Source organism: Propithecus coquereli, unplaced genomic scaffold (genome assembly GCF_000956105.1).
Source record: "Propithecus coquereli isolate 6110/MARCELLA unplaced genomic scaffold, Pcoq_1.0 Scaffold56, whole genome shotgun sequence".
In the NCBI taxonomy this organism is placed as follows: domain Eukaryota; kingdom Metazoa; phylum Chordata; class Mammalia; order Primates; family Indriidae; genus Propithecus; species Propithecus coquereli.
The window spans coordinates 535,220-549,513 of NW_012151507.1; the positions used below are offsets into that span (position 1 = coordinate 535,220).

The following is a 14,294-nucleotide window of genomic DNA, read 5'->3' on the forward strand; positions in this document are numbered from 1 at the left end:
GTGGGAAAGTATATGAACAGAAAAAAAAAAAAACCAGTTAATTTTGTCTGGCTATGGAACCCTAAAGATACTGTCCATTAATTCCTGCTACATAGACCCTGGAGCATCTCTGGCAGGGCAGACTGTGCTATGATCAAACAATTTTTATTTTCTTCCTGGGCACACACAAAACGACAGAAGAAGTGATCCACGTCATTATCAGATCTGTCCCCTAAAAAGTCTCACATGACCTTTTTCACTCTCTCTCTGTGCAACTGCGAGCAAAGGTCTCCGACACAGCAGAGCCAAACAATGGAGAAATTGAGATCCCTACAGCACCACTTGGAAGGGAGCTACCCAAGTGAGCCTCCTAACCTACCTCTGACTGTGACAAGAGGAAGTGATGGCAAGTCACTGAGATTTGGGGGTTGTTTGTACAGATGCTGACAGGTGTTACCCTAATATCCTATCCTTTTCCAAGATGGATTGTCCAGCCTTCTTTTCAAGTTTGATAACCTTCCAATGAACTCCTTTTCTGCTTAAGTTAGCCAAAGCCTATTTGTGTTGCTTTCAACCATAGTCCCCAATGAATCTATCACTAGTAATAATTTAAATAACCAGATGAAGAATTATGACCAATGAGATTAAATCATCTTACCTCGCTTGAGACTGAAGATGTTTATTGTGTGGACACTGTACAAGTCAACAGATATACTCAGCGTTGACTAATACTTAAGAGGAACAAAGTAAGTATGAGTTACAGATTATGCCTACTTATCATTTAAAAAAACATTCACTGGTACCTGGCCAACATCAAGTGCCTTTATAGCTGCAAGAAATGTGGTGTGGGGGGAAGTTCTGTATGTGAGGAGGAAAAAATAAAAAATAAAAGTGGATTTGAAAGTGTTATCTGGGATTTTTTGTAAAATTTATTTTTTACATGCTGAATTAGTCTCTGGGTCTTTTTGATTACGAGCACAAACTTTTTGTTGTAAAACATGTATTAAAAACTGATGGGATTGTTTTTAGTGCAGGAACTAAGTCTCTTATGAAGTATTTTAGACCACAGATGAAATATAGCATTTTTAGGTTAGCCAGTATGAATATGCACCTAATTTTTTTATGAAATTAAATTGATAAGACTTGCATAATAGTTCATGAAATGTCTTGTTACTGCTTTTATGTAGCAGACCGTGGACTCTAATAAAAGATATAAATTATAAAATATTAAAAAAATAAAAAAACATTCACTGAAGCTTTTTCTTTACTCTAGACATTCTGCTAGGCATTGCAGATACCAACACAAATGGAAACTGGTCCTTGCTCTGAAGAGCTCACAGTCCAGTGTTATTAAGAAGTTTCCAATTTTGTGAGGGAAATCAAGACAAGTATACTTGTAGTACCAATGCTACCACTCACACAAAGTAAAACTAGCATATAAGATCAATAGGTTCTGTCCTTGGCCCTCTTCACTTCATATAATCTTCTTAGGTAACTCATCTGTTCTTTCATGGTTCTATCACTCATGATTCTCAAATCTATTATCTCTAACCCTTACTTCTCCACTGAGTTCTAGACTTACATTTTTATTTGTCAGCAAGACATTTCCATCTTGGGGGCCCACAGACATCTTGTATTCAACATGTCTAAAACCAAACTCATTCTGCCTCGCCAACCTGCTTTTCCACCAGCATCCTCTCCCTTAGTTGGTGGCCTCCCAGCGAGCTAGAAATCATGGTGTCCTCTTTGACTCATCCTTCTTCTCTCTCATTTTCTTTTATACATTAGTCACCAAGATCCATTGCTTCCATTTCAGAAATGTTTCTATGTTGTCTCTTCTGGTTCAGAATTTCAAACCTTTCAGTTGTGCTGCTGCGGCAGCTGCCACCCCACCTGAACAGGTCCCTCTGGCTCTAGCCCTCCTCTCTCCAATGCATGACCTACCCTGCTGCTAATTAGTGTTCTGATGCTAAGATCTAATCTCATTTCCTCTGTTAAGGTTTCTTTACTCGCTCCCCAAAGTCTTCGGAATGAAGTCTAAACTTCTTAGTCTTACACAATAAGATACTTCACAATCTTGCTCCATCAACTTTTCCATCCTCACCGCTGTGAGTATAATGAGGAAACAAAATTCTTCTTAGCTTTGTCTCTAATTTATCTCTTTAACTCATCTTTCCTTACTAATTCATTATCTGAAATTCCAACCAGTTTTCTGCTCTCCATTTTGTGATCATCTCCAAGAAGAGCGAAAGTAGTTGACTCCTTCAACCACTATCAACAGTTTCTTTAATTCACTCTTGGGGGATTAGTCCTATCAGCCCTGACCCACTGCAGAAGACCACAGTTCAGTTTATTCTCTCTGGCTTCCTTGTGAATGAGCATCACCCTATATGTTCTTGTGACCAACCTGTGATGCTGTTTATCTCCATCATGAGGACTGAATTCCTGGGAGGTCATTTTCTTATTCATCAAGGTAGTCACATCAATCATGTTCATCTACTTTTTAATCCAAGAATTTTAGAATCAAAATAAAGCTCTAAAGTAACGTAGTTGAGTACCTTTTCCTATGCATAAGGGCCTGATATAGTAATTCTGATAAGAAATCTTCCATCCTTTTAAATATCTCCCTCCAGGGACATAGAACTTACTACTCTGAAGAACACTTATTCTGTCTTTAGATGTCTCCAGTTGTTAACAGTTCTTCTTTCACACTTAGACAGACTCCCTCCCCTTGTAACTTCCACCCCTAGTTCAGTTTTACCTAGCCAGACATAGTATGTTCTTATTCCCTCTTCTACACAATTTCATTTCAAACATTTGGAGACACTTCCCATGCTCCCTGTTCCAAATCCTCTTTCACAAGACCAAATCCTCCAATCATTCCTCATATAAAATTCAATGACTAAACCGGTGGCTCATGGACATAATTAGCAAACTGTGGGCCCCAGTTATCTTCCCACCAAGGTCTTCATCTCCTTAAGGGTTGATCTCAGAAATCAGGTTGCTCTCCTGGTCTCACACAAAAAGAGTACCTAACAAATAGGCCTGCAGGATATAAAAACTAAAAAATTAGAATTTTTAAAACTGTGACAGTATTTTGAAAAGTTTTATAAAGGGGTCTCAAGACAAGACTCCAGAATTGTGTGTTTGGAGAGTAAATACAGTACTTTACGCATCCAGAAAATTTTCTTGGGTTTCAAATTAACCCCTTTAAAACTAAGTAACACGAGTGTTGCCCTTGAAAGTTTCCATGACAAATTAATCATGCTTTGAATGCTTCTAATTAATGTGGAACATAACAGAATTATGTGTCTCCTTCCCAAGAACCCCAGCATGTATGTTTATCTCATAGATATGCCACTTCTACTGCCATGAGTTTTGATCTGCAGCCTCCCCAGTTTTCCTTCATGATTCTTTTAGAGTAACACTGATTTCTGTTCATCTTTCCTCCCATCATTGGTGACCATTGTCATCTGAGCCTTCCTTTCACCCACCTCTCAGCGGCTGACCCCTTTTTGTCCTGAGAATAGCATCTTTGCCCAAGTTGCTTTGTATGTTTTGATCCAGAGGAATGCCCTTCATACACTTCAGAACATCCTCAGATGACAGTGCTTTCCCTCTATCCATTTCCCCACGATTGCAGAATAACTGGGACCAAATTATTTAAAGTGGTTTTTACCTGACCTCCTTTTACTGCACAAGCAATTACTTCTCTGCAAATGGCTGCCCCGGCCAAATAACTGTGTTCACAATTAGCTAATTGCAGGCTCAATGAACCACTTGTTCCTTGAAACTTGGCTATTAGAGTTGTGTGATTAAGCAAAAATTTATCTTTTTATTCCCTTCTGATTTACAGAGTCACAGTGGATCCCAAATCTGATCTCCCTGTGTTATTTTACAATGTCAGTATGAGCCCTTTACTGTTTCATTTCCTATTTGAATATCTGTCATATTTCTATTCTTTTACAAGTCACAACACTTATACTTTACATACTGGACCCAAGGATTATGTTTGAATTAAATCAACCTTCTAAATAAGGTAGACCATTATTACCTTAATTCAATTTTGAAAATATAACACTAAAACATCAGAACAGTTGTTTTGCCAAAGTCACACAATCATGATAAAGGCTAAAACTAGAAATCCTAAAGCAATGTCACTTTCTCCCTGGGGATTGAGTTTCCCACAGAGGGTAAAAAAATCAACCTTCAACCTCATTTGCCTTTAAAAGGAGGAACCCTTACATTAATATATTCCCCCAAATTGCTGTCACCACCTGGTTTCTTGGAAACCACAAAAAATGTAATTTCTTTTGAAAAATGGCATCAAGTATACGTCCTGAACTACCTTTTCTCCTACAATCGACGCAGTTTCTTTTCTTAATTTTTGTATGTTTTATTCTAGTTTTCTTGTTCACCCAACAATTATAGAGCATAAAATATGTGCTCAATTTTCAGTTTCGTACAAGGAAGCCAGCTCCCACTGACATTCCTCCAATCCATGCAAAAGGAAAAGTAGCCAAAAGTAATGAGTTCTCATTTATGAAGAAATTAATATTAATAAGGATTAGATATATTTGTTTTGAGAATAACTCAGACACTTTTAGGTTTCAAGAAATTTGCCTTCCAATTAAACACTTAGTGCATCTCTCAAACAGCTCTTTTCATTGGGTACTTTTTATCACTAAACCCTCCAGTTTATAGCTATCTTTCTTTATGATTGTCTTAAGTGGAAGTAATTGAGTGGGAAAAGATTCCTAACATCTCCAGAGGTCTTGACACACCAGTGAATTCTTATCTTCCAGTAATCCAGGAGTACCCTGCTCCAAAAGCATCTGGCATTTTCTTCAAAATTAGCATATAAAAAGACAAGTAAATCGTAAGAGAAGAGAGAAATCATGGTTAAAGGTGAAAGTGGAAAGGAGGGGGAGAAAACTAAGAAAGCAGAAGAAATATTAGGGGCAATAAGAAAAAGGGGGTCAGAGCCTTCAAGCAACAAGGTATAATATGCATAGCCACTGCTCATAAAGCGTATATTCTAAAAAGGTTTGTCTGTGCACAAAAACTACAGACTATGTATGCGACCTGCTGATCCACACACGGAAGAAGCAAGAAAACCAAGGCAGTGCAAGCCGTCTACGATGAAAACGTCGCCTGTGGGTCTCACTTACCCAACACCAGCAGTTCCACGGAGTCCTCGTTTTTGCCCTCCAGGTCATCAGGGGTGGTGATAATACAGTAATAGAGTCCGCTGTCTCCCCACATGAGTTTTCCAATTTGAAGATCTGCATCTGTTACCACAAAAAGAAGGACCCAGTCCTAAACCTGTCCTCTGAAAGAAAAACACTGAACAACGGGGAGTTGGGAGGGGAGAGCCCTTCTGGGATGTCTGCAGTGTTCTATTTCTTTACCTGGATAGCGATAGAAAGGTGTGTGCTTTATTTAAAAGAAAGAAACAAAGGACAGAGAATTAGAGCACCACCGGAAACCAACCGTCCAGTCAGTGCTAGTCCTATTTCAGGAGTAGATGCTGGCTTTGAACCAGACCTGCAGAGGCCTCTGAGAGCTAGATAAATTCTAGAATTATTCTGGACTCCTGAAAATAAGCTCACTTTATAGGAGTTCTTCAAAATTCGAATAATCAAATAGTTCATATCAGACCCTTGGGACCTTTTGTTGCCCAAAGCCTTAGGGAGCAGGAGAAAGGGTGGAACTGACTGATGTGAAACCACCTGGGGCTCAGGCCAGGGCGTCACCTGGCTCTGTAACTTGTACACGTTCATCCCTTTTCCCAGCAGAGGAGCGCTTTAGGAAAGTCTGCTTTCTACATTTGGGAAAGGGCCCTAACGGCTGATGTCAAGGTATAGGAGGTTTGTCTGAAGTTCTTTCCCTAGAACCCATTTCAATTCAGTTCTGAAAACAAGCTCCTGAGACTTGATGTTGGGCTCTGGAAAGACTCATCCAAAGCTCATCTGTTTCTTCTCCAGATACTATACTGCCCACCCTTCCTCCCTTCACCATCGCATTAAAGCAATCTGCTAGGTCTCTTGATGCTCCCATCTCCGATAAATCAAAGTCTTGAGTGTCTGAAAGGGTGAGAGGTGGACATCCCCTTATAGACGTAAGGTAAGGGAAGAACAGAACCCATTTCCTAGATTCAGAACGGGCGTTATTACCATGAACAATCGTGATCTCTCTGCCCCTGTAGAAATCTCCCAAGGTGACAGTCGAGCCCTGTTTTGAAGCCACCACTCGGACAGTCCTCCTGCTGTCTAAACAATCCAAGTAGGGGTCCCACTCCAGGTTTCTCTTGCTGAGAGACTGGGCCCGAAGAGAGGACATGCCCAAGGATTCCCCCATGCGATCCTGGCAGTAGGACTTGAACTTCCACTGCACGACTGCAGGCTGGTGGGACGACGTGGAGAAGTGACAGCGAAGCACAGTGGGCTGGAAGAGCATGGCCACCTTCTTCTTGTCGGGCACTGTGACCTGAAGGCCTTCAGCCATGGCTGCAAAACAGAATGAACATGTCCAAACGGTGTCCATATCCTAGACATCACCTTCTACCACATGTCTTTCCACCTCACTTCCCTAACCTGTGTCCCCCACCCCATTTTTGCTAGTACAATTAATGGCATCAATATCCATCTGGTTGCCTGGCCAGCAACATGCCCTCATTCCCTATATCCAATTAGTCACTAACTCATGTCAACTTGATCTCTTAACATCTTTAATATTTCTTCCCTTCTTTTTTACCCCACTACCATTGCTTTTATTTAGGCCCTCTTCATTTCTTGCTTATAATATTAATATTACAATAATCTCTTGTCCTATCTCCCTGCCTTCAGTCTGCCCATATCCAGTATACTCTCCTTGCTGTAATTCAGGCGATTGTTCTAAATTGGACTGTTATGGCTTTATTTATTTATTTATTTATGAGATAAAGTCTCACTCTGTTACCTGGCTAGAGTGCAGTAACATCATTATAGCTCACTGCAACCTCAAACTCCTGGGCTCAAGCGATCCTCCTGCCTCAGCCTCCTGAGTAGCTGGGACTACAGGTGTGTACCACAACGCCTGGCTAATTTTCCTATTTTTAGCAGAGACAGGCTGTCACTCTTGCTCAGGTTGGTCTCAAACTCCTAAGCTCAAGCAATCCTCCTGCCTTGGCCTCCCAGAGTGCTAGGATTACAGGTGTGAGCCACCATGCCCAGCCATGGCTCTCTTTCTTAAAACACTTCACTGATTCTCCATGGCCCTCAGGATAAAACCTAACATCCTTGGCAAGGCATCCAAGGCACTCCATTCTCTAGCTTCTTCTACTTCCTCAGCCTCACCTCTCACCTCTTTCTTGAAGCAACTCTATTTAAGCACCAAGCTCCAAGAATATCAAAGAACTCACAGCTTCCCCAAATGGGACATGTGGTTTCACACCCATAAGTCTTTGTACATGATCTTCCCCATTTCTGGAATGCTTTTTCTTCATGTCTCTCCTTGGGAAAATTCTTTCACATCTTTAAAAACCCGGTTCAAGGGCTTCCTGTAAAGCCTTCTCTGACCAATGAATAAGTTTATCATCCTCTCTTTTGCACCATCAATATACCCAGCATTCTCTTCTAGACATTTCCTATAACAGTTTCGAAAGTATTTATTTTCATGCCTGTCAACCCTGTCAGATTCGCCAGGTAAAGGATGTGTCCCATCTTGCTGTCCTGGCTCGTGGAGCCCATAGGTACTCAAAAAATATTTGATAAATAATGACAATGAAACCAGGAAGTGTGACTTCAGGAAGAAGTGACTTCCCTTCCAGCTGGTGACCCAGCAAAGGGTACAGGATGAAGGGGAAAAGAAGTCTTTGAGAGAAATGGAGGATTGCAGATCAAAAGCAGTAGACTAAGTTCAAAAGCTTTGAAGGGTAATCAAAAGAAGAAAAGCAGATGAGAAGTATAAGTGGTAAAAAGATCCAACCTGAGGCTTGGTGACCAAGAAAGAGAGAGAAATTTCAGTGAATGAGAGACCAGTGGAGTGTTTGAGGGGCAAAGGATTTACATGAACTCAATGGTAAGATCTAGAAAGTCCAAGCAAAGAGAACATAACTTCCTCAGTTGAACAAGAGAGTCAAGAGTTACTAGCTTGATCGGAAGTTAGAAGCAGAAATAGAATTACATGGGAGGCAGAAAAAAGGTAATACGAAGATACGATGAAGAGGTTCTGAACTGAATCCAGGTAGCTTGAGGAAAATAGTTTCACCAAGAACCACAGCACGGACTTGAGGCATTCAAGGACTACTTTCCATGGGGTCCTGTCCTTTATTAGTGCCAATGTTCGCTATGACATCCTACAAAGCAATCTCACTTTCAACAGTCCAAACACACACTTATTTATGAATATGCCTCTTTATTGAAGCATCCTTCACAACGGCGGGATATCATGTTTGTACTCACATCTGATATCCAGACCAGTGCCTCTCTTCAATGAAAGATACAATGAAAAACTAGGTCCTAATTCCTTTTAGGAGAAAAAGGTTTCTGCATTCTATGGAATTTGGAAGCGAATGCAGCAGAGTATTTGACATTTATCAAGTCTGGACCTACCATGTGCTTAATAACTACATATAGAATAAATAAAGAAAAGGATGAGCAAATGAATTACTATTAACATGGAAATTTCTAGGACTTTGCAGAGGAAACTGGTTAAATGAGTGGTAGATAGCCTGAGGTAGTAAAATAGTGTCGGCATCCAATAGGCAGGGCTTTGAATCTCACCTAGCCATATGCTCGTAGTAAGGCTTTAAAGAAGTTTCTTAAGTAACCTGAGACTCATTTTCCTCACTTATAAAATAAGCCTCATGAGGCTTACTCCCAGGGTCGTTAACAAACATTTCCTCATTGGGCACCTTCAGAGAGTACACACAATAGAAGAGCACCACGAGAGGCAAAGCGTAGACCTCAGATACTCATCCTCCCTCGCCTTCCCAGCCTCTCCCCTCACCTCCCATTCTGAATCTCAATGACCACCCACCACCACCAGGTTCGATTATATCCAGATTATGTAGATCAGCCCCATCACAGGGCAAAATATTCCATGCAGAAGCTCACTGAAGAACTCCAGTTCCCAAGCTTCCCTTCGCCACCCCTGAATGTTGATGTGACAAATTCCATTCTTCCTGACTCCCACAGCTGGATTAGGAAAATACATTTCTTTACAGTTTCTTCTTAAATTCTATTGGGTTAATTTTTTTAACTCTGTAATTCTTAAAATCCTTATTCACACACCAATTTTTCAGGTAACAAAATGGGATAGAGAGGCAAAATGACTTCAATTAGCCGTGCTTAAGGTTGGATAACCAATCGCAGGCGTTGTACGCTGTGTGCCTGACCACACCACCTTTCTGCTCTGCTTCCTATTCAGGCTCTACTTGGGAAATCACATTTCCTAGCCTTTCTAGGATAAATAAAACCAGCAAAGGAGGCACGTGCTACACAAAAGTGTTGTAAGGATTACTTGTTTATTTATTTATTTAGAGGGTTAGGTTTGGTGTTTTATTCATTAAATGATTACTAAGAATAACCTCCTTCCCAGCTCTGTTCTCTGTTAATGAGAATAGACACTTGAGCAAGCCATTGGACTCTCTTAATTATTAATAGAAGTTAGTCACTTCTCAGCTTCTTCTATGACATACACATAAACTCATGTTCCAAAAAATAAGGAATATGTTCTCAGAAATGCCAGCACGGGAGTTAAAGGAATGGATTTTGGAGTCAGTCCTAAATTAGACTCCATGCTTTACTACCTCGCATGACCTCAGACAAATTACTCCGCTCTTATCAATTTCTGTTTCCTCATCAGTAAAATCAGAATAATAGTAGCTACGTTATGGAGTTGTTTGAGGGTTAAATGAGATTTTTATCCTGAGTACTTAGGATAATACTGGTATATAGTAAGCATTCAATAAATGCAGTTGCTGCTGTTGTTCATACAGTCATCAAGAATAGTCTGCTGACTTCTGTGAAGCTACGAACCTAGAGCTACACAAGCATGGATACCACAGCGTGAGATGCTAAGTGTATATGGCAGAAACTGCACAAGAATGCTCGAATATGTCAGTAGGGGTTCAACAATGACAGTGCCTGGGGGTGCTCATCACTGCCCATTACTTATGCACCCCCAGAAGTCAGAAGTGGAGAGCAGCCCTGTGTGTGTGTGTGTGTGTGTGTGTGTGTGTGTATACACATGCATAGACATCTATACATGTGCAGGTACAATGGGAACCCTGAGACTCTAAGCTAAGGACAGATCTGGATAGCTGGAGACAACAGAACTAGAAATTCCAAGTAAATGTCAGTTTATTGGATCTCTGGGGACCACAAGAGTAAAGAGTTAGAGATAAAGGTAAAAATGCCAATCTTTGCTCCAGCTCTATAGGTTTCAAACTGTAAGATGAATGCCTGCCCTGACCAAACTTATCAGGAACCCCATTCCCACTGGAGGGTGGGATCTAGAACTGCTCTTCTGGCCCTAACCCTGGATCCTGGATGAGAGCTTGGGTTTCCTATACCCACTGAGCAGCATCTTTCTCTCAATCTATGTTTACCTTATACGATGACTGTGTTTCCACCTTGGTGTCCTGATTTGCAATCTAGTTGTACCACTGGGACTGAAGCTTTGCCCTGAATTCTAGCTTGCTTGCCTGGGACCCTGATACCAGCCCCTTCTCCTGAGGGTTGGGTTTTGTTTCCTACACCCCTCATGCATGGTTGATCAAAATCTGAAACCGTGATGCTGTTATTCACCCACCTTCCAAAAATATCTCACAAGGGACCCCACTGCTACCCATATATCAGGCCCCTTAGGGATAGTAGCTAATTAAGGTGGGGATCAGGACTGCCAGACCCTATGGATACTGAGGTTTGACTTGTGGACACCCTCTCTCTGGCTCCCATTCCCAAGAGATCTGTCCTGGGCCTGGGGCTACGTTAGTGTCCTGAGCTGAGGTCCTACCTCTTAGGGTGTCTTGTTTTGTTTTTCGTTTTTCTATTTCACCACTTGACAGATGCCAAAAACTGAGTGCTTCTTATGCTGGAGTCTATACACGCTAATAAGAATATATAACTATACATTTTGAAGCCAGATAAATAAATTAACATCTTCCAGCTTCTTTCTAGTATTGAGCTGTGCATTTGATCTGAGAAATCTTATTCACTCCCATGGTTCCAACTGCCAGTTAAGTCTCAGACCTCCAACTTCCTTAAGCCTCATTTGCATGTTTAACAAATAGTTCAAACAAATAGTTCAAATTAAACATGTCTAAATCTCATTCATCATCTCCTCTTTTCCCACCCCAATTCTTGTTTATAAATTCATCCTTCCTCTATCCCTAGGTCTTCTGACTATCCACCTATCCTATTGCTCCAGATAGAAATCTTAGCTTTAATAAATTTCTCTTTGTCCCTGACCACATTCATTTGGTCACTAAGTCTAAATCTCTCTCAAATTTGATCCTTCTTTATTCCCACTGTCACTCTCTTAAATCAGGTTTCTATTCCTGCTACTAGGTAATAGTTATAAAATGCTTGTTTCAGAGATTATGCTAAACACTTTTCATATAGTATCTTAATGAATTCTCTCAAAAATCCAATAAAGTAGGCATTTTTATTCTACCTATTTTATAGATGAAGAAATGATGCTCGGAGAATGTATGTACCCTGCCTAACATCTCAGGCTTAGCAGGTGACAGTCACGTTTGAACCCAGGCTAACTGGCTACAAATCTCTTACCCAGCACTTTGCACAGGTCCTCATCACCTCCTGGGTTTGAGAATAGCCTCCCAAGTGGTCTCCCTACTTCCAGTCCAATCCACTCTCCAAATTTCTTCTAGAGTATTCTTTGTAAAACACATATCCAATGACATCAGTTCCTGCTTTAAGGCCTCTGTTGATTCTCCACTCCTTCCATGCCTTGACATAGCATATAAGGTCTCATCTGTGACTTGGCCCTAAGCATTCTCCAGACATAATACAATATTTTTCATTCTTTGACTATAAGTATATTATTCCCTTCACCTGAGGAAATATTAGGGCACGTAACTGAAGGAGTTCCTGGGAGTCAGACAAAGAGAAGCGTTGAGAGTGGGTCTTGCACACACGTGAACAAGCACATAATGGCACAATGGGAATGCCAGGACTCTGAGTCCAGGCACTGGTAACACCACATGGAACTTGAGTTTCAAACTCATAAAGAAATTTATGAGGTGCCAAAAGAATCTGTGCTTCATCCTATAAACTAAAGCAGGTATTCCGTAAAACCGGAAGAGAAGCACCTTAGGGAAGAGCAAAAAACAGGAAAGGAAGTGAAGCAAGGTAAAGAATTATACTGCATAGAGCACACCGGTAAAATTAGACCTCCTAAATTGAAAACAAAAATTTTTTTAAAGGATTTCCTACTTAAAGAAGTACTAGATGGCATACTGAAGATCACAGGTGTTGTTCCACATTTGCAGAGGAGGGAGTCATCATTCCTAGACCACCAGACTATTCTTTGAATATTTTTGGTACCCTGACCCCCAGGAAAACCGCCCTTCACTAATTTTAATTCAGTCAAAAACATTTTGAAACACTGTGCTAAGCTCTGGTAAGAAAGATTTAAAAGACCAGTCCCTGATCTTGAGAAATTCAATATAATCTTGGTTTCTAACTGTAAGGTCCCTGAGGGCAGGGACCAGAATTTGGTTGACTTTGTATCCCCAGCATACAGCAAAGCCATAGAAAACACTCAAAGCTCAAAAAACGTGGAATGAATCAATGAATGAATGAATAAACGAACCTATGGGTCTGAGGAGTCTTTCTTAGCAGGTGGTCTCCAGTGCAGAGGATGGATTCTAGCCAATAACTAGCAAAGCTGCCTAAAAGTAGAATGACGAGGGGCAGCTCAGAGCAGCAGCCCTCATCTCATCAGGAGTAGGTACCTAGTTACCAGGCTAGGGGAGATCAGCTCCAAGTATAGACAATGCTTCCCTACATGTGGCAAAACAACGTCCTGCCCCAATTCTCATGTAAAGAAAAGGATTCTATATATGACGAACTGTGTTCTTGCAAGAATAACAAAAGCAGACTCTAAGGCAACGATGTTCTTATTTATAGCACTTTCATTTTTTTCAAAGCGACTTCCTTTTCCCCACTAGTTGTAAGCTATTCCTGCCAGCATCTTTGAGAAGTAGATCTATAAGCACAGCCCCACTTTAGAGAAACAAAGATTGCTGCTAAAGGTCATGGACAATTATCGTCATTAGAGATAGGCATCTTTAGAAATGTTGCACAAAGCTCACCCTTCCCTTATCTCTTTAAGTCTTCAAAGCAGGATGTGACCACAGAATTGCCCACTCCCCAGCATGCCTTGACATTCAGACTCCTAAGGTTTTTCTGCATTCAGTGTAACAATACATGTTGAGTATCCCCGATCTGAAATGCTTGGGACCAGAAGTGTTTTGGCTCTTAGATTTTTTCAGATTTTGGAATATTTGCATATACATGATGAGATATCTCGGGGATAGGACCCAAGTCTAAAGACAAAATCCATTTATGTTTCCTATACACCTTATATACGTAGTCTGAGGGTAATTTTATACACTATTTTTAATAATTTTTTGCATGAAACGAAGTTTGTATACAGTGAACCATCAGAAGGCAAAGGTGTCAGGCATGGAATTTTCCACTTTTGGTGTCATGTCAACACTCAAAAAGTGTTGGATTTTGGAGCATTTTGGGATTTTGAATTTTCAGATTAGGGATACTCAACCTGTACAAATCTTCCTTTGTCTGCCTTCAAGTTAGGTCTTCTTTAAGAAATTCATCTTTTGTTTTAAAATTTTTAACATGTTGTTCCCATTTCCTAAGACAGTTTTTAGGAACAACTAAGGTAGGTTTTCTAAGGGTAAGTGATGATTAGAGGTGTGTCTAAACATCTCCTCTAGGTTTGGTCTATATCTCAGACAAGAAAAGAAAGCTTGTGCATTAATAACATTGTCAGGGTGGGAGCAAAATCCTTTGGGAAATGTTGACCTACAGGCTAAAAGTTTAAAGACAAAGAAAATGTATATTGATTCTTTTTTTTCTTCCAGAAATAAGAACCATTCGTCTTCTTGATAAACTTCAGTTAAAAAATAAAATAAAAGGGCTTTCCCAAGAATAGAAGACATTGCCTTGGTATCTGCCTATTTTCTGAGACTTATTCTCCAGCTTTCCCATTGATTCCGTGAGTTAATCAACTTCTTTCCAATAAATTCCTTTCTTGCTTAAATTGGCCAGAATTAGTTTCTC

The 14,294-nt window shown here is 40.5% G+C and overlaps 1 protein-coding gene across 1 annotated transcript in view; it reads right to left on the reverse strand.

The window, feature by feature from the left end:
- The window catches only part of ILDR2 (immunoglobulin-like domain containing receptor 2), a 59,751-nt gene that overhangs the window by 33,375 nt on the left and 12,082 nt on the right, over positions 1–14,294 (reverse strand). The window contains exons 2-3 of the mRNA XM_012657768.1: positions 6,156–6,488; positions 5,151–5,270 (exon numbers count right to left, since the gene is read on the reverse strand). Coding sequence (XP_012513222.1) covers positions 5,151–5,270; positions 6,156–6,488 — 453 coding nt within the window. The remainder of the gene's footprint in view (positions 1–5,150; positions 5,271–6,155; positions 6,489–14,294) is intronic.